General features: G+C 34.0%; 2 protein-coding genes across 2 annotated transcripts in view; both read right to left on the reverse strand.

Annotated features, from left to right (window-relative positions):
- Window positions 1-3: 3 nt before the first annotated feature.
- On the reverse strand, window positions 4-1,329 carry LOC125056851 (PITH domain-containing protein GA19395). The gene is made up of 4 exons (XM_047660164.1): window positions 956-1,329; window positions 576-697; window positions 385-489; window positions 4-308 (listed from the first exon to the last, which is right to left on the reverse strand). The coding sequence occupies exons 1-4, from the start codon at window positions 1,136-1,138 to the stop codon at window positions 98-100; spliced, it is 621 nt and encodes a 206-aa protein (XP_047516120.1). The 5' UTR covers window positions 1,139-1,329; the 3' UTR covers window positions 4-97.
- A 470-nt stretch (window positions 1,330-1,799) lies between these two features.
- The window catches only part of LOC125056551 (serine-protein kinase ATM), a 33,112-nt gene continuing 15,036 nt past the window's right edge, over window positions 1,800-19,875 (reverse strand). Inside the window, exons 14-35 of the mRNA XM_047659701.1 lie at window positions 18,993-19,164; window positions 18,238-18,478; window positions 17,567-17,805; window positions 16,460-16,740; window positions 15,445-15,643; window positions 14,525-14,810; window positions 13,507-13,974; window positions 12,166-12,367; window positions 10,903-11,068; window positions 10,254-10,360; window positions 10,074-10,181; window positions 8,886-9,100; window positions 8,010-8,225; window positions 7,214-7,378; window positions 6,384-6,490; window positions 6,198-6,314; window positions 5,030-5,131; window positions 4,425-4,612; window positions 3,702-3,808; window positions 2,590-2,704; window positions 2,252-2,373; window positions 1,800-2,066 (exon numbers count right to left, since the gene is read on the reverse strand). Of these exons, the coding sequence (XP_047515657.1) occupies window positions 1,873-2,066; window positions 2,252-2,373; window positions 2,590-2,704; window positions 3,702-3,808; window positions 4,425-4,612; window positions 5,030-5,131; window positions 6,198-6,314; window positions 6,384-6,490; window positions 7,214-7,378; window positions 8,010-8,225; window positions 8,886-9,100; window positions 10,074-10,181; window positions 10,254-10,360; window positions 10,903-11,068; window positions 12,166-12,367; window positions 13,507-13,974; window positions 14,525-14,810; window positions 15,445-15,643; window positions 16,460-16,740; window positions 17,567-17,805; window positions 18,238-18,478; window positions 18,993-19,164 (4,117 nt within the window). The 3' untranslated portion in view covers window positions 1,800-1,872. The remainder of the gene's footprint in view (window positions 2,067-2,251; window positions 2,374-2,589; window positions 2,705-3,701; window positions 3,809-4,424; window positions 4,613-5,029; window positions 5,132-6,197; window positions 6,315-6,383; window positions 6,491-7,213; window positions 7,379-8,009; window positions 8,226-8,885; window positions 9,101-10,073; window positions 10,182-10,253; window positions 10,361-10,902; window positions 11,069-12,165; window positions 12,368-13,506; window positions 13,975-14,524; window positions 14,811-15,444; window positions 15,644-16,459; window positions 16,741-17,566; window positions 17,806-18,237; window positions 18,479-18,992; window positions 19,165-19,875) is intronic.

A 19,875-nucleotide genomic window follows, 5' to 3' on the forward strand; every position in this document is an offset into this window, starting at 1 on the left:
GTCTAATAAATTATAAATTCTTTATTCACATGACGTGAATTGTATTTCTGTCCTCTAATCTTTTATAGGCTTCAATCAGTCCAAATGATACTTTGTATTATTGAATATCCTTAGCGACTGAATCTAAGTGTTTCAGTTTATGATCATCTAGATTAGGCCTCGCCTCATAGGTGCAAATGGTGACTCCATGATTATGACCTGGCGCCCATTCTCCTTTGAGTCCAATATAGTAAATTTTAGTAGTCTCTGCACCAAAATTTGTGGGGAAATGCATAGTTAAATGTGATACTGATGAAAATGTGACTATTCTGTGAAAATAAAAAAAAGTTGAAAAGGCAATACTTATTGAATAAAAAAATGAATCAATATATTATACACACATACTTTGGTGCATATTCAAGTATTCCTTCACTGTCCTTATGTAATTCTATTTCTTGATCGGGCTCCATTGAAACATTATCGAAAGTCATGTTAGGTTTATTCTTGTACCTTAACAAATATCACAAATGATTATATCTCAAAGTATATATACCCATTACATACATTAATTACAAATTCTTAGTACATTTACTCACAGTCTTAACTTTGAGGGATGGGTGTCTGTGTCCTCTGAGGCAATGATAATACCTTTTAATTTAATATTCCCAGTGAATGGTATGTTAAATAGTAATTCCTCATCTGCATCACTTTCAACAAACTGTAAAGATCACAAAACTTAAGGGACTTTTAGACCAATAACAATATTATATTTTATCATGAGAAATCGTGTTATGGCTTCTTTTCTTAAAAAAGATAAAAACTTACAGATCACGTAGTTAATTACAGCTATAGTACTTTGTGAGTAAGGTTATAGTAATTTACTATTTATAAGAGAGCAAACCAACTTCTGGTTTGCTCACAGTCACAGATAAATAGCCAGCTTTTGTCTATATGAAGCATTTGGTTAAAAATATACCTCGTTTCTATCCAGTCTATTTTCCCATGGTTTGAAAACTGTTTTTCCAGATCCATCAATGGTTTCATTTAGGCACTGCAAGTTATCCTTATCAATCTTAGCATAGAGATTATACTGCAAACCTAGCTCTGCCGGATTACTATGGTCGTGGTCATGCTCTCCATGGCAATGACTGTGCGGCATTTTAGTATCGTCTTTGCAGAAGTAGAAATTATTTAAATATCAAGTGACGTTACGGAGTAATTAGATCTTTTGGTACAGATCTTATAACTCGTATTTTAACTATGTATTATTATTTTTATTATCAACTCACAAGATACATAATCAAAAACAAAACTTATTTACAAAATATTTTTTGAAGTTTCTTAATCTTTGAAATTTGAATACAATTGTCAAATGTCAAACATCACCTCACTGCTGTGTCCGAGAGAATGTCAACTTCAGACATAATATATGTATTTTAAATATATTATTATCATTAAGATGTATGTGCCTTGGAAAGAAGTTTAAAAGTAATATGGACATAAATTATCAGTACTAGGTATGAAACCTACTTTGTGTTAAACGTTTATAATATGGATGTCAAATTTTGAAACTTAAATTATTAATTTGGTTCAATTACTAAATAACATGCACCACGCTTCATAAGTATTATTACATCCGTTGCAATTTTATCAAGATAAATTTCCGTTTAAACTTAACTATGTATTCGTTTTGTTTAACTAATTGTTAAATTTGTATCTACATAATTATATAATCTGGCAATACTGTCATTACGCATAGTCCTTTAATATTATTTTCAATTGCTTTATTTAATAGACGGATTATAAATAACATCAAAAGCTTTATTGTATCAATTTATTACACGTTATCAAAATCAACAACTTAAAATTCTTATAATAACTCGTAGTTAGATATCACAGGTAGGGTTGCCATCCATGAAACAGCCGGCAGAGATTAGCCCGGTCTGTGGCGCGATGCAGAAGCGCGGCGACCTGCCCTCGTACCGAAACGCCGCCCGCTCCGCTCTCCGCTCCATTTAACTTACTACGAACGGCCAACAAGGCCCGCTCTGCTAGTCCTCCTGACGCTGTCTCAGCACGTGACTCGTCTATAAAAGTAAATTTGGAACTAAAAATATATTTATTTAGTTTTTTGTACATGTATGAAGGTAATCAAATATCTCTAAATTTACATTTCCAGTTCCCAAATCGAGGGTACACAACGAAGATGTGCTGGCAAGAGCACAATTAGACTTAGGATTTATCACAAAATTGTCTGTAACATATTACTTACTGGGATTTTTAGAAGTATTGGGCACAATCCAGAGATATAAGGGATCACATAAGAGAACTTCCAGTATCGTCAGTAACGTCTCCTGGTTATCTCGGAGCAATTGCAGTGTTTTCTCACAGCATCTACAAAAATATATCTCGAAAATATGAGAGCTCTAAAGAGAGCTATTTGTGTGTTTAACTATGGGATAATATTAAGACTTAGTAAACTAGAATAGATGAACTTATTTATAGCTATGAAGGTAATTCAAACGTATTAATCATTTTAGTTAACAACAATTCGGTCGATATAAAATTGTCAAGGGAGATGCAAAATATAATAAGCTAAGACGTGTGTACCTTCGAAATATTCCTTCAACACCGCTACAACCAAAGCCAGCGATGATGTCTTGAGTTAAACGGAAAGGTACTGTCTCCGGAGTAAGTAAAGTTTTGCCTTGGTCGAAAGCGATCCCTGCACGGAACATAAAACGATAAAATCGTATTACTCTAGACAGATGTGGCACTTATTTTTTATCAAAAATCTTAACTTTAAGCTTGTCAAAGCTGTAACTTCTTCACTAGGAAAATAATACAATTTTTTTTTAATTTGATTGAGTAATTTAACATTAAGGTCATTGATATACAAAAAACCCAAGATGCACACTCAACGTCAAAAAAACGTCCTCAAAAAACTACGGTCGGTCGTAAAATTTTATTGCTCTAAGTACGTATACACTGCGTTGTAATAACAACTTTAAGCAATTCGCGTAAGGTTGATTTTGCAATAATATATGCTTGTAACATATACTGTTATAGACATACTGTTATAGAAAGGGACAGAAATAGTGTTTCGGGACACTTTCGAGCGTTACTTTTATTCGAGACTGTGCATCTTGGGTTTTTTGTATATCAATGATTAAGGTAATTTATTCTGATAAATTTTTATAATTTTTTACAATTAAACATTTATACATTGATTCGCACCGACCATTTACAATATATTAGGAGAAATTGTCACTTTTACTTATTACAGCAGAAATACGATATTTAGGGGGCGTCCATAAATTACGTGAGGAGTTTAAGGGGGGAGGGGGTCGAGTTAAATCTCATTTAATCTTACGTTGGAGAGGGGCGGGGGGGGGGGGGGGGGGGTGTCTCGGCAAATATCTCGCAATTTTTTTTCTGATTGAAAAAAAATTTAGGAAAACGGTAAAGGCCAGAAAATAATTTATGGACGCCCCCTTATGCTGGAATAAGTAAAAGTATTTAGAATTTACGTGAGTCACAGTTAGTTAATTTTTTTTATGAATAACCGTGTTTTTACACAGATTCTGTAACTTACAAAAGCTATTTTGTAGCAATATAAATTATATATTAAAACCCTAGTCCAGTTACAAGTCTCTTTGTTACTCTTCTTTGACACTCCAGGTAATCGTATAAACATGACGGAAATAATATGCAGATCTTACCAAAATCTATATGAATAACTTCAGCAGTTGTCTTATCAATTAATATGTTTTGCACATGGCGATCCCCTAAACCAAGTATGTATCCGACCATTGACGATGTTGCCACACTGAAATAATTATTTATTAAATGTTTGCTTATCTATATAGTTTTATAATCGCGGTCACACTCTTTATAGTAATATTTAAAGGTTAATTTGTAATTAAAATATTAATAAACAGTTACCAAAATAAAAACTTTTAGAATTACTTGCTGAGTTAATTTGTTTATTCTTCATAAACAAAATAACTAAGGCCTAAAGTTCTTCTTAAATTTTCACAGAAAACAAGAAGTAAAAAGCTGTTTGAAAAATAATTTAGCTAAATAAAAGTGTTTATTATTTATTTCTTCATTATACATTTTTAGTATCGACTTATTTATAAAAATCTGAATTATTGTACTCTTTTAAAGCTCTCTTTCGTTTCTTTCTGTCACATTGTGTTTACACCACGAGGGAAAGAGACATGAGAATTTAGTTAAAACGGTGAGATTATACCGTTTTTTTATGAATATGATATGTGAAACACCAAAATATCCTTGTTGTAAATAACTTTTCAAGCAGTCAGTCGTAGTCATGTCCATAATTAAGTAAAAATATATAAAACGTACTAGCACCGTCTTTTACTCCAAATGAAATGGCCAGTAAAAAAAAAAAAAAGAGTACGTGAAAAAAGTAAATCCCATACCTCCTGGTATAAGCCAGCCTTCGTTCGTACCAAGTAACAGGGTCGAGATAATGTTCAGTAAAGAAATAGTGAAAAACTGGTTTAAACACTCGCAATATTTCGTTAAAAACCGCCAACTTCTGTTTGTTTGAGAGTTTCCTTTCTTGGGACTCTTTTATCTTGCCTCTAGCGATATTCGGTGATATATCCTACAAACAACAATTTAGTTATGTACGAATCCTCCTAGTAAGCGTACTAACTATAAAATAATAATATCCTCCATTTATAGATTTATGTTTTGTCGCGTTTATTTATTTTATATAACATGAGAAGGATAAAGACAAAATTCATTTAATTCTTGTATGTGCAAGATGGTATTAATGACAATTGTATTGAAGTTTACAGTATCAAGACTAAGATCCGTCAATGGAACCTTAATCTTATTTCAAGAGCATCAAATTCTGTATGAAGTTTGACATATTTGACAGCGCTCAAGACAAGGTTGTGATTTAAAAAAAATACGAATTAGAATATAGACCTAAAATACTAGACTCATAGTAATTACAGCTAGTCGGGGCACCTATATAAATACCACTAAAAACCGTTAGTTTTAAAAATAATTTTACCTGTGGGCGGTGACGTACATGCGCGTTCGTCAAGTACGTACCGAGCGGCACAGTGCCCGCACACCACTCCAATACACCAGAACGACGGGACAGCGCAACTACCTGAAAGTTAGCACGTCAAAAAAAACAATAAAAATCTACACTAATATTAGTGGGTTGGGTTGAGTTTTGGGGTCAGTTAGCTAGTAAGTGAGCAGTGTTGTTGTGTTGTGCGACTCTCATACCTGAGGTCGTAGGTTCGTTCCCCGGCTGTGCACCAATGGACTTTCTGTCTATGTGCGCATTTAACATTTGCTCGAACGGTGAAGGTAAACATCGTGAGGAAATCGACATGTCTTAGACCCAAAAAAGTCGACGGCGTGTGTCAGGCACTGGAGGCTGATCACATACTTGCCTATTTTAAAAATGATCATGAAACAGATTCAGATTTTTTTTTAACTAGTAAGTACTCATTAAACTAATTTTAGTATCTTAAAAAATTTAAATGAAAATCTTTCTCCGACATATAAATATATTCTTATATATATCTATATAGTAAGTCTACATATACAAATTAATCCCAAAATTTTATTCCGGAGGTATGTAACTTGCTAGCTAGCTAGAAATAGTAAGTACTAAAAATTTAGGCAAAGTATAAAATCATATTTAGGCGAAACGCGTTCACGATGGCAGCTAGTATGTAAATAAAATTGTGTATTTGAATAATTTAAATTCTAATTCATTTAGGTAATACAATGTACACTTATGAACGTCATACTTATCGCGTGCGCTGCGAAAACTATTAATGATAGAACAAAATGATGTATTACAATTTTTTAGGACACATCACTATCTATATAACATGACAGCATGGCTCTATCTTTTATATTTACGTCACAATAAGCGTCCTTTTATTATTTTTTTTTTATTAAAATACCATCGCTAGAAAAGGCTCTTTATTCGTACCTAGGTATTGATCCTTATCAAAATAATTACCAACGTTTCACATAAGCTACAATTTAATGGCATAACCACCAAAAAAGCATGGTGGATTGGTGTTCTCCTGCCCCTTCTCTTGAATAGTTTACTACTATGTAATATAACAAAAATCTTAGCCACAGCAACGCTTGGCCGAGTCTACTAGTTAATTATAAAAATGTCTACCGATTCCCCACAAAGCCATACATACCTTATAAGTACGAATGAGTAATTTATTATGATATGTAATTGGATTCTTTTCAAGCAGTGTATTGACAATCGAGAACACTTGTTGCATCACCGCGTCTTGTCGCATATCATCTTCGCCCTGAAATATAAAGCTGTTAGCATATCTGATCCACTAAGGTTTTATTTTCAAGAGATTCTCATGAATTACCTTTATTAATAGAATTCTTTTCTTCCCATCCGAGCTTCGACAGTTAACTTTCTTGGGGTAATTTATTCCACCCACCATTTCAAAATAGTTGTCAAAACCAGAAAAACCTAGAATGAAATTTACTATTACTGTTTTGTTTCCAGCTTTGTATTTGTCAAAAATAATTTAAACCAACTTCAAATACGTGTCAACATTATTTACCAATTATATTACGCTTGTCATCTAGAAATACATCGATACCTATATGGCAAAAACTACTAAACCGATTTGGATGAAATTTGGTTTGATCCAAGTAATATACTTATAATATCCGTTTCTGAGAAATTTACATGACAACATTATTTACCAATTATATTATACTTGTCCTCTAGAAATGCGCCGATACCAATATCTCAAAAACTACTAAACCGATTTTGATGAAACTTGGCCTGACCGAAGTTGGAACATACCTTATAAAAAAATATTCCGAGAAATTTGTAGACAAGCATGTGAAAATTAAAACACGCGTTTTAAAACCTAAATATCACAATAAAATATTATCCAATTCCAAAAAACACAATCAAAACCTTTTTGAAATCAAAATATATATTATGATGAACAATGAATCTTAGAACTTAGAATTAATATAAATACATATATATATTATTTGTATAGGTGAAACTGTGCTTTGTGTATGTTTAAATGTGTATTCCGTTTTTGGCTTTTGTGTACAGTGTAATAGTTTGAATATTGTTCAGTAAGTAGCTGTAGGAATACCGTTGAGTAAATAAATAAATAAATAAAATAAGTTAGGTATGAAGTAAAATTACCAAACAATATCTAATACTCACTACTCAAGTTGGAGTAATCGCAATTCCGTTTAATGGCAATCGTATCTGTCGGGACGGGAATACTATTCAAGTCACAGAGACGAGAAATAGCCTCTTCCTTTGGTAATGAAAATTGTTTGCCTATATCCTTGAATGGAGATGTGAAGTATGCGAAGCTTATTATAGCTAGAAAAAAATATTGATTATGTCACGTGTTAGCAGGCGAATCGATATTGCGGGAAACGTTTCTAATACATTCCATACAAAGAAATCCTTGATGTTATTGAGAAAATAAATGGAGCATTAAACATGTCAAATTACTAAGGGGGCGTTAAAGTATTACGTCACTCAATTTTTGAAGATTCTTGACCCCCCCCCCCATGTAACGCGCCGTAACGTTTTTCTGTACCCATTTCATTGCGTGTGTTTTAACCCTGGCGGACTTTTGTTATTGCAAAAACAGCTTTCTATGTGTAAGGTACACTTATAAATATTAAAGATTAGATTTTTTCTTTTTGTGAATCGAGTGGCGTTACCACCCGAAACGGATCTTGGCCTCAGAGCTGTGGCGTAACTATACTACTTGGGGCCCGTGGCAAATTCTTTGTAAAAGTTAAACTCTATAACCAATCGCGAAAAAATACTAAAAAAATTAACCATCAATAGAAACGGTGTATGAAAAATTTAGTAAAAGAGGAATAAATATTTTCTTTTAAGTTTGTCAGTCAACGTGATTTATATTTAGGAATTGATCTCAGGAACTACGGGTTTTAATTATAATTGAACTCACTCGAGTTACATAGATTTTCATACATACCATCATATAATGTATCCATTTCTTTTATTAAAATCGCCATTTTAGGATCCATCCTCTCCAATTCTGATATTAATTCTCCAGCAGCTATAACCCTTGGCTCTGGAGGACTTCGGAATAACTGAGATTGGTCCTTTCTATGGTTTTTGTCCTTGTCTGAATTCTTTAGATTGAAGAGGATGGGTAATGTATGATGCGGGTGTTCTTTTGCACAGCGAACTGTAAATAAACATATATAACATTAAAATGTTTAATATTTAAAGAACCTATAAAGTAACAGATACAGTAGATCAGATCCGGCTCGAAGGATCAAAAATATTGATAAGAAGCCGAAGAAAGCATAGATTATTCTAAAAAAAGTGTAAGGCTACTACGGTAAGTAAGAAGTGCGGCGTATGGTGGAGTCAGTGACCTCAGGTGAATGAACGGAGAATTAGACGACACGCATTAGGCGTTTGCATTACATTATATCCTCGCACTTGCATTACACTACTTAACATCGAAGCCAAAATGATTCCTTAAATTTAAGTTAATTGTCAGAAGCGGCCCAAGAAAATTCTAACAACAACAACAAATGAAATTTCTAAATTTTTTGTTGGTTTTAACAATAAAATAAATAAATCAAAATGCTATTAGATATGTTGTTGGTATTACGCTCAGTTAAATGAACTTGAATGTGTTAACTAATGGAGGTTTATTAATAACGATAGTTGTAATATAAAATCCTAACAAAACAAAATAAAAAAATCCTAACCTATGTTATGATAAACATTTTACTATGAAGATGTAAAGGTGCTGAAGGTCAAGAACAAATTCATTTAAAATTAATAATAATTGTTATTAACCAATTAAGCTAATTATTAATAAAAATATGCTTACTTAATATTTCCTTTAGGTGAACAAAGGATGTGTCATCAGAGGAAAGGCGTGGTGCGATCTGTGGTAACACAGTTATGAACTTCCATGATGGAACCGCTTTAAGGGCTTCGCCTAAACCGCTCAAATTCACCAAATTGTTCTCAAACCATAGCGATATAACTCGAAATATTGAGAGGTTATTATCGTCACTCTGTTTGAGTGACAATAAATAGAATCTGTGGAAAAATAGTAATTATAGTCTGTATAGGATTTCCTAAGTTTTTTTTAGTTTTTCTCTTTACTAGGGTTGCCTGGAAGAGATCGCTTATTAGCGATAAGGCCGCCCGTTGCATCCCTTATAATTTAATTTTTATGTATTGTTTTTTTTATTTGCAACGAAGTGTAAATAAATAAGTATATTTATACTTAAACATATTTTGGCCTAAAATTTGAAATTATTTTTCTTTAACATTTGAAAGCTGTATCCGTCTAGTCATGCTATGTCATAATAATTATTTTTTCAGATTCATATATACGTAAGTAACAAGGTTAGCAAGACTTTATAAAACTGTTCAGAAGTGTTGAAGATGAGGTTTTGGTGTCCAATATATATAAAAAGGATTATCCAAAATACTTACTAGAAAAGAGATACAAGAGCAGCTAAAAGATATAGAGTAAAAAAGGATGTACTGTTTTACTACTGAAACGTATATTTTTCTGTCTACCTACTAAGGGTACTTTTTATGCTCTTTCTTAATTTTCATTGTAACTAACTGGTTCTAACATTGCGCCTAGCTGTACACCAGCGCCCGTTCATCGCTATTTGGATATGATGGAGCAATAGCTGAACGCATCTCCCTTTTAAAAGAACAGCTAAATTTTACTGTTTATATGTTAACATAACATATGCCAGAGCCATAAATAAATGTTTTTTTTTTATGGCTCTGGCACGGTTTGTGCATCAAGTATAAGATTTTTATAATTCGCGCTTGTCTTAGAAATTAGACCGTGTCCTCCATGTACGGTTTAGGCACTCGCCCGGTACTGCACAACCCTCCCAAAGGCCGAGAACAAATTTAAATTAAATTAAAACTTGCCCTCAAACCGGGAATCGAACCCGGTACCCCTCACCTAGCTGCCACATAATAAGACCGCTAGGCTATGAGGCCCCCGGAATAAATGTTTTATTTGTAATACAATGTGGCATACCTCATTGCTAGCTCCAAAAAAGTTTCTTTCTCCGCTCTCGTATTCGCGATCTCAGCTTCGTCCATCTGCCGAAATGCGTTGTTTGCTATCAACGCTTTCTTTTCGTCTCTGCCATAATAATAACATTACAACAAAATATAGGAAAATTAATTACGGTTAAACGTCAGTTTCGGGTTATACCTCGTCAGCGTTTGTTGAGAAGACCTCAAACTAGCAGCTGTTCCCTTCATACTCTCCATACATTTGACTTTATTCTCAAATGTGGAGGAATTCATGTATGTCACCACCTTTAACGGTACATCAATAACATTTTTATAAGTTAAGAATATGTAACATTATTATAAACATACTAGCTGACCCGGCAAACGTTGTTTTGCCATGTAAGTATATTATGTGTAGGAAACCTTTTTAATTCGTTCAATAAAAATAACCATCTACTATAATAAAAAATAGGGTTTGTTTATTTTGTATGCAGTATCATAAAAAAAAATTGATTAAAAAATAAAAATTTAATGGCTAACCACCCTTAACGTTTAGTGAACCTTTTAAAATAATAAAATGTTCTTTACTTGTACGTTTTTTACTGTTTGTGATGAAAACGGACGTAATCATCAGTCCCCGTAAAACCACTTTTAATGTTGAGCACCGCACTTAATAATATGGATACATTCACTAACAAATAAAATGTATGTATAGACTCGTAATGTAATTGAAAAATGTGCCCGGCCAAAAAGGTTTGTAATCTCTGACATGTCGAAAAATGACAGCTGTCAGAATTCTAAGGAATTAAAAATCAAAGTATAACTTAAATTATTCATACAAAACTTACAAGTTTGTACTCTGCATCGGCGAACTGTGCTATATCATAGTACACTTTGTTTCTCGTGTCCAAATCATCGTAATCTTTGAGTACCTCAAGGCTTTTTTCTAAGTAGTGATTGATTATATCTCTTGCATTTTCTCGCTTACACTCGGCCATCCATAAACCGTATTGTCTGGAAATTATCCATTTATTTGTATGTTGCTTTTTAATGGCTTATATATACATACAACATAGCTAGTTCAACTTCTTTAAGTAAAGTATTTTGTCTCTCTATGTCAAATTGTGTATACGCTGTGATGAACAGAGACGGGAGAGTGTTTTTTTTATGATTATAGGTGTAGATTAATTGATTTCTGAATGATTTTTACGAAGATCGCGCTACAATTTTATTCCTCGTTATAGCATGGATAATTTTAATTACTTTTATTTATAATAAACTAGCTGACCCGGTAATTGTTTTGTAATATATATTATTTCTAGGAAATTAGTTTTTAGTTCAATAAAATTAATTATTTGGGTGAAAATTAAGGGTTGTATGTGCATAAAAAATAAAAACAAAAAAAAATTGTCTACAAAATTAAGGGGTGTTTAAAATTACATATAACATTTAGGGGGGTGAAAAATAGATGTTGTTCGATTCGCAGACCTAACCGATAATGCACATAAAATTTCACGAAAATCCGTCGAGCCATTTCGGAGGAGTTCATACCATACACCGTCAATTGTTTATAATAGATAATATAAAATGATCACAAAATTTAAATATATGAAGGTTACTGAATACTAGCTGTCATCTAACATAAAATCATTTTTAAATTCGAATCAGTAGTTCGTGAGATAGGCGCATTAAAACAAACTCTTCGGCTTACTAACATAACATCTGATTTATGAATATAAAAGTGTAATTCCTTTTAAGCTAAAATATCGCAGACAGAAAAAGATTCAATATTCTGAACGCAAAAATTCACTTATATAAACTAAATGCGGCTCTGTTTAGAAGTCTCGGTAAATAACTGAATTTTTCCTCGCCTTTCGCCCTTAGAAGTGTAACTAGTAGACTTCTTCGAAGTAAATCAAGAAAATATATCTGAGACTGGCCTTTCACCATTTCTTGTTCGGTTCAACGTACTATGAGTATGTACGTACCAAAAATTATATGAGCCTTATTTTATTTACAAACAAGAAACAGAAGAGAAAATAAAAATACCTAAACGAAAATAAACAATATTAAAATTAATAAGAATTCAAAAACTGTTGCCCTGAAATTACCTTAACGACATAGCAGCTAACTTGGGATTATCTGTCTCATCGACAATGTTATCGTGTAATAAGGACAGAGCGATGTCCTTGTGTCCTTTATCCCACGAGACTTTACTCTCTAACAGAGTCACTTCCTTCGATGGCTGAAACCGTTTTACCATCGCTACCATGCGCTGTGCAATTTGTACTCTTTGATTTGACAAACCCAGTTCTAAAATCAAGAATTATACAGATTATATTTTTATTTTATTGACGCGATTTAAGGAAAGAGGAAATAAAAATTCTGGATAGTGAGAGACAATGTAAATAATAAATCCGCAAATTTTTGACGTCACAACGTCTTATAATTCGATGGAGCCGGCTGCACGCACGAAAAAACATGACGCATGCGGCGTTACCTCGCTCTGAGGCGTTCCATTTAAGGCTTGAAGTGCAAGCGAGAGCGCGGAACGAGCGACAAAGATGCACAATCGGCCTCCGCGTTCGGCAGCGTTCGTTCGGTAAAAAATTAACATAATTGTATTTATGCGTACAAATAAATGTAACTTGATCAATTCAATTGTGATTTCCATTTACCTCCTTCTCTATATATCCATACAAAATATCTATCAAACAAATAAAATTAAAATTTTCTTTTGAAAAATGCAACCATTCCATCAGTATTTTCTTAAGACGTTGTCACGTTCAACTATCGTCAGTAAACCGACTTTACAGATAAGATAAGATACAATTTAAATGAATAAATGGCAAAAAGTATTATATATGGACAAGTCGTAATCCTTCCTAGTCATAGCTTTGCTAGCCGAAACAACTATAATAGATCTAATTTAGTAAACCACAGTTTTTCCCGCGCACCATTACTATGTGGAACCATCCGCCTACTTAAGTATTTCCGAATCAATTCGACTTAGGGTCCTTCATGAAAAGAGCGTACCAATTAAAAGGCCGGCAACGCACTTGCGAGCCTTCTGGCAATGTGAGTGTCCATGGGCTTATCACTTAACATCAAATGAGCCTCCTGCCTGTTTGCCTGCTATTAAATTAAAAAAAAAACTATCTGCTACCAAATCCGCATTAGGCGAATAAAAACAAAAAAAAAGTTCTTCACTATTTTGGAAGTAAGATATTTTGATTATATTTTTTTTAATGTAATTAAATTAAGTATAAAATTTATGTTCACTGTAATTGTCATGTATTTTTGATGGTTTTTGTCATGTATTTATATGATTTGCTGTACTAAAATTTAATAACGTAACGTAGTAATGAGAGACAAATTTCATTTGTTTTTTGAAGTTCCAACGGCACAATTGCTGATTCATGTACCGGCACAAATATGTTTGAATTCCTTACCGGCGTATTGCAACTGCAGCGAATTTATCTTCTCCGAATATAAGCCATTGTTCTCAGCCGCGTGCTGAAGTATTAAACCCCGTTGCGATATGAGACTTTCCAAATGCTTAAAGTCCTTGTATGGGGGCAATTTCTCAATTTTCCACATATCTAGCAACACCTTGATATGAAACTTGCCACATCTCACTGCGAAATAACTCTCTATATCCCTAAACAGATGAAGGCACGCCATAATCTTGTAAACGCACTGTGAATTCTCCATATTTAACCTCCTACACAATCGTGAAATGGCAAGTTTAGCTCCATTTAGAGGCTGTTCCAGTTTTGTATAGAAATCTTCGCTCGTTTGGATATTTAGGCAGTCTTTGAGACATGCATATCGAAACTTTTTGGTTATAGAATTTGTGTTAAACGTCAATTTGGACTTTTGTTCCAATTCCCTCGTATCGACAAAGTCACTCCAGTCACCTAAAAAATGTTTTTATAGAATTTCATTCATTTAATAACTTAGTCATGTCAAATATTATAACGTAAAAAGAGTTGGAAGATATAATTTTGATAGTACCTAGTGTTAGGGTACGTAAAGTGCTACACAATGGTAAGAAAAAAAAAGTTTCTTCCCCCTTAACAGTAATTAATGTAATTGAACTGTTTCTTATATTAAATACCTTTATTAGTAAATAACATCATACTTAAATGACTTAGTCTCAAGTTAGGCTAGATTGAAATGTTCAATGATGCCATAAACGATGTTATAAAAAAAACTACTAAAATCGTATATTATTTGAGAATTGTTAACATTTTCAAAATAAAAAATTAATGTATCGCTTGTCCAGGGGTACAAAGTCGTAACAACTATTACGACTGTTAATGTTTTCTCATTTTTGACTTCTGTACATTTTTTCAGATTTTTTGCAATTTGACTTTGTTCCCCTGGGGCCAGCGATATAAACAAATTATATCATACCAAAGTGTAGTTTTTTTATATATATTTCACAAATAAAATAAAAAATCTTACCGAGAAGCGACAAGCAGTCATACTTGATATCATTGAGTGGTTCACTTTCAGGACATGACTTAATATACTGTAAGGCTAAATGGTGCATGCCAGCCTTATGAAGGGATGTAACCGCTCCGTACTGCAGCGTTTGGTCGAGCGAACCCGAAAGTGCTATGTCATGCAATAGCAGGGAATCCGTGAATTGCCCTGTGTTTATTAAATGCTTCCGTTTCTCATCTTCACTTGTCAAGTGGGCTGTTCCACAGCCTTCAACAGCGTCTGGTTCGCCGATTGATACGAAGCACTAAAATGTATGTGCATTATATAAAAACAATTAATTGTTATATACATTAGTTATTAACTATTTTGTATTACGTATAAATCAAATTCATTAATTCATATCGGTAACACAATGTACACTTATGAACGTCAAAAAAATAAATGCATAATAAATTAAATGCTTCTAATTTTACATTTACTGCTAGTCAAGGGCGTAGAACGGAAGAGAAGAACTGGCAATAAACTCTCCGAAACTCTTTTTAATCGCCAAGTTTTTTGTTTTACACAATGTTTGTAAGGAGCTGCAACCATTCCACATGACATCTTAAGTAATTAATAATAAAAAATAAATTAACTAACATCACTGCATACACGAATTCAAGTACGACCAGTCACCAAACGTATATATTATGAACAACGGAAGTGCCTGGTAAGGGAGCGTTCAAGTATTACGTCACGCAATTTTTGGAGATTATTTACCCCCCCCCCCCCCCTCTGTAAAAGGCGCCGAAACGTTTTTCTGTACCTAAGTACAGTACTGTAACCAAATTCGTTACGTACTACTTGAACGCTCCCTAACCGACAGGGATGTCCTTAGTGTGGAAGCTTGGGTCTGTATTAGCTACCATTTTATTGAATACATAGAAAAGGTGACTTACCCCTCTAAAAATCCGCTGTAGATGTGAACCACCATCTAAGTTGGAAGTGGCATCTGGTGAGGAGGGGGGAACACCACCATTTTGTGCCGCAGCCCACAACTCCCCATAGTATATAGCTACGAGGTTTAAATCTGCTAAAGCGCTCGCCCAGGCCACCTTCTTATAGTCCAAGTTTAGGTAATTCAGCGGTAAGGACTTTCTGTAAATACCACAGGTAAAAATTATCACAATTGTGGGAAAGAATAAAGAGCAGATGAGCAGTGTTGGCCTAATAGTTTGAGCGATCGCCTCTCCATAAATTCAACCCTCAATTAAGCAGTGGCGTAACAATAGGGTGGCAGGGCTGGCAAAATGCCACGGGCCCCTGACCCAAGAGATATTATGTTCTATGGATGAATGTGAAGTTTCCAATACGCATTGGACTAGCGTGGGGACTACTACAACGTGAAGATTTTTACTGATAGGGCCCCATCTAAAGGATTTGCTACGGTCCCCAGATGGTATAGTTACGCCACTGTATGGAAGAATAAAACATTGACAGGCTGCAGCGTTATCTTGTGGTCCACACAGCCAGGGCATATCTATGTGCGCAATTAACTTGGTTATACTTAAATTGAGACAAGAAAATGAAAGCGTGGTAGCACCAGTTTTAGAACTTGAAGCAGGATTGTGTAGTCTTCCAAGCCGAAACATTTCTTGGACCATCTAATAGTTTCAAAAGCACTTATGCCATACTTGCATAAGTAGTTTTTAAGTCCTTTGATTTTATTTCTATCAACAATAACTCGAATCAAAGAACAGGTCCAAACAGAAAGTTCAGGAGTCCAGGATCCAGGGTACATACTGCAGAACAAGTAATGGAAATAACAATAACCAACGTAAGCTAAGTGTATAAAAACAATACTAACAAAATTATTATAGTAAGGACTTAAAATGGAATTATTATTATTAACATGAAATATGTGGGTAGTTCATTAATTATGCCTTAGAATTCATTGTAGAAGACAAAACCTACTTGATCCGGTAATTTTTCGCTTGCAGCCGGATAAAATCAATAAGTTGAAGTATGTACTGAATAATCATTTTGTGGTTGTGATCGAGTTTACTTGACACTCCTGCGCAGGTTCCATCTTCTGAGTTCTCCATTTTATCATCAAAAGTAAGCTTCCAAATGTAAGTGAAGAATTGATTTAATTGTTCTCCCAGTGTTTTTATAAGTTTTTCAGATTTCGAACGCGCATCGCAATCAAATAGAAGACCCAAGATAGATGGCATCACTTTGGCTGATAATGTTGGCTAAAAATGTAAATGTTATTGAGAATTCAAATAGTTTTAATTATTGATGAAAACGTGAAGGTTATATTAAACGTGTTATTGTTTTACTTAATTTATTCGTTTAATATATTTTTGAGTTGTCGTATCGCGTTACGTGTAAATGAAAATGGAGTAATTAAAGTGTGGATAAATCATTATGTTTTCTATGTATGAATTATGTATTAGAATAAAGCAATGTTTTTCTAGCGTAAGATTCTCGTCCCTGTGATGTAAGTTTGATCTTCTGCACCAATGGACTTTCTATGTGGTGCGCCCTAACAATCACTCTATACAGTGAATGAAAGCATCGTGAATAAATCGATGGCATCTTACAGACTGGTCAGTCTGATCACCTACCCTAACTACTTGTCCATGACATAAAAGGGATTAAAATCGGATGACGTCACGACTCATGTAGCGCCACTGGATTATTTTTTATGTATTCGATAAATTTTACGTTCATTACATTAATTATGTATGAAGAAAAATTAGCAGCGAAAAATGTTTGATATCGAGACTACAATGATAGTTTTTTTTTTTTTTAATATAATAGGGGGGCAAACGAGCCTACGGGACGCCCAAAAAGGGCAGTCATCGCAACCCATAGACACCCATTTTTAGTAGGTGCGTTGCCGGCATTTGAGGGAGGATTATATTCTCACTTTGAATAGTTGGAGGTCGTATCACACCGGGAGTCAATTCAAAATTCCTTGTGAATCGGACTGTGATAGACTTCCAGCCGCGATGTTGATGAATTGTGCCCGAAGGCCGTCATGATTTAACCTAGTAAATACCGCAAAAATATTACCTTTAAAGCACAAACAGCGCCCAGGACACCAGCACAATTATTTCCTGATGCAATCAATGATAATAGATTTGTCGTTATCCTTACGACCCAGTTTAGGTGATCCTCGCTTGGCTTTGGAACCCAGAAATCAGGAGAATTAAACGACTCGAATTTTCTATCATCTATCTGATACTCTGCGTGTATTTCGCTATTTAGGGGCGAGAGCGGTTGTAATATTTCCTTGTTAATTCCCTCCATATCTGTCAATATATAAATAAGTCTAACAATGTACGTTTCACTGCAGGGTAGCCCAAAAATATTTGCAACGAGACACAATCAACGCCTAAACGTAACTCGTAAAAATTGATGTCCTTTTTGCATTGTATTAAGATGGATTAGAACGAATAAAAATCTAATCTAATTATTATTTTGAATATTACGTTATAAAATATTCTAGTAAAGCACGATGTCAACATAAATAATACACAGTTTTTTTATAGTAAACCTACTTTTTAATAAAAAAAATAATTTAAATTAATGTTTAAATTAAATTTTTTTGGAAACAATATTCAGGGATTCTTATAGTGAAAGATTTTTATAAGTAGCTCCTATTGTTTTTGAATTTTTTGTCCTCTTTATAACAGTATAGCAACAACCTACTATTTTTTTCAATCAAGTCAAGACGTACTCACCTAAAGCCAACTTTCCGTCGCGATATCTCAAAATTCTGTTAATAACGACTGCGACTTTGCCATTCACTGACGGATCTTTATCAAAGAGTTCGCTAGACAGTGTTTCTAATGTTTTGTATGTAAAATATTCCTTTGCTGATAATGATTCTAACCGCTCTGTATCCGCTGGCGGGACTGTGACCAGTGTTTTTATATCGTAAGTGGCCATTTCGGCTAAGCAATTGCAAGCTTCTATTACTATCTGAAAATATATATTACATACACTAATTACAACCATTAATGTACTATTAAAGGGACTAGGAGTACATAATATAAGAAGATATAGAAATTGTTGAATTGTGATTGGTCAACATAATATCTAGTACGACACAAGCCTTTTCGTTCGAGCAAACAATAAACAAAACACTATAGGATTGTCATACTTTTTATATTCTCAGTATGCTCTGTCATCACAATGGCCAAAAACAAACGAATACTTAAGTAATAAGAGTTTTAAATAAGGAAGTGTTAAATAAGTAAAAATTTCAAAATCAGGAGAAATGCATATTTATATTTTTTAAGTGATAACTTCTTATGGGAGAGTAAAGCGCTTCGTTACGTAACGCGTTACGGCGCCAGTCTGTCCAATTTCTCTCACGCATACGGTTGTGTTGGTAAAATAAAAAAAGATCGCGCATTTAGTCCGAAATCCAAAGTGGTATAAAACTTAAAATTATTTTGTATTAATAGATATTATTTATTTTTTATCCCCTTACCTTGTTCTCGTTTGAAGTCTTCAAAATATTACTCAGCCCATTTATAATACAGTGGACCAGACTATTCGAGCAATCCTCTGAAAATCCTTTAATATTTAACTCCTTACAGAGATCATTGACGTTATCTGAATTTGTTTTTAAAAATTGTCGAAAGTTTCTCAGTATTTCATTGCTAGAAGAAATTACGTTCATTACAATCAATACCTCCATTTGCGCATTCTACCGGGGCCTCAACATACACTTATATATTGTATGTTGAGGCCTCGGTAGAATGCGCAAGCGACCCCGGAGCTTCTCTAACGCGGCCTTGTACATCCCTACTTGTTTTATGGTAGGGGAGCCCAAGAGGGGATTTCGGGATTTACTAAAGCGCGGCAGATTAATATATAGGGGGATACCTTGTACCCGGTTAAGTACCTCCACAAAATATGAGGCCCATATATAAGGCCGCCCGTGAAGGAGACAGGATCAGATTAGTAAAAAAAAATTGACCATCAGAAATTCCCGAGCGCGTCAGATTAAGGTAGGGTGAGTTAATTACATCCTAAAAAGTGTATATTCCACTAATCTGACAATTTGTGAGTGACGGAAAAAAAGGGGAGGGCAACAAAGTTGTAAAAAAAAACCGTCATCTCGACATTCTCGAGCGTAGCTAATTTTTTTTTTATTTTGAAGGAAATAATTCAAGAATAATGAAAAATATATAATCTGACGATTTCCGCAAGCCGAAATAACAAAAAATCGTCGATAAAGTTAAATGCGTGCAGCTGCGTGATGCCTACATTTCCTTTAACCGATCGGAATCTAATAAACGGCGTTCTAAATATTTCCCTCAAAATTACATTTCCTGTGAATTTGAACCGATTCGGACCGATAGATTTTG

This window comes from Pieris napi, chromosome 15 (genome assembly GCF_905475465.1).
Source record: "Pieris napi chromosome 15, ilPieNapi1.2, whole genome shotgun sequence".
NCBI lineage: Eukaryota > Metazoa > Arthropoda > Insecta > Lepidoptera > Pieridae > Pieris > Pieris napi.

Excerpts from the sequence above, each read along its gene's own strand:
- LOC125056851 (XM_047660164.1), bottom strand. The coding sequence starts at position 1,138 with ATGCCGCACAGTCATTGCCATGGAGAGCATGACCACGACCATAGTAAT. Across the intron at positions 698-955 it reads ATAGACTGGATAGAAACGAG|TTTGTTGAAAGTGATGCAGA; the intron begins GTATATTTTTAA and ends TGATCTTTACAG. Across the intron at positions 490-575 it reads CATCCCTCAAAGTTAAGACT|GTACAAGAATAAACCTAACA; the intron begins GTGAGTAAATGT and ends ATATTTGTTAAG.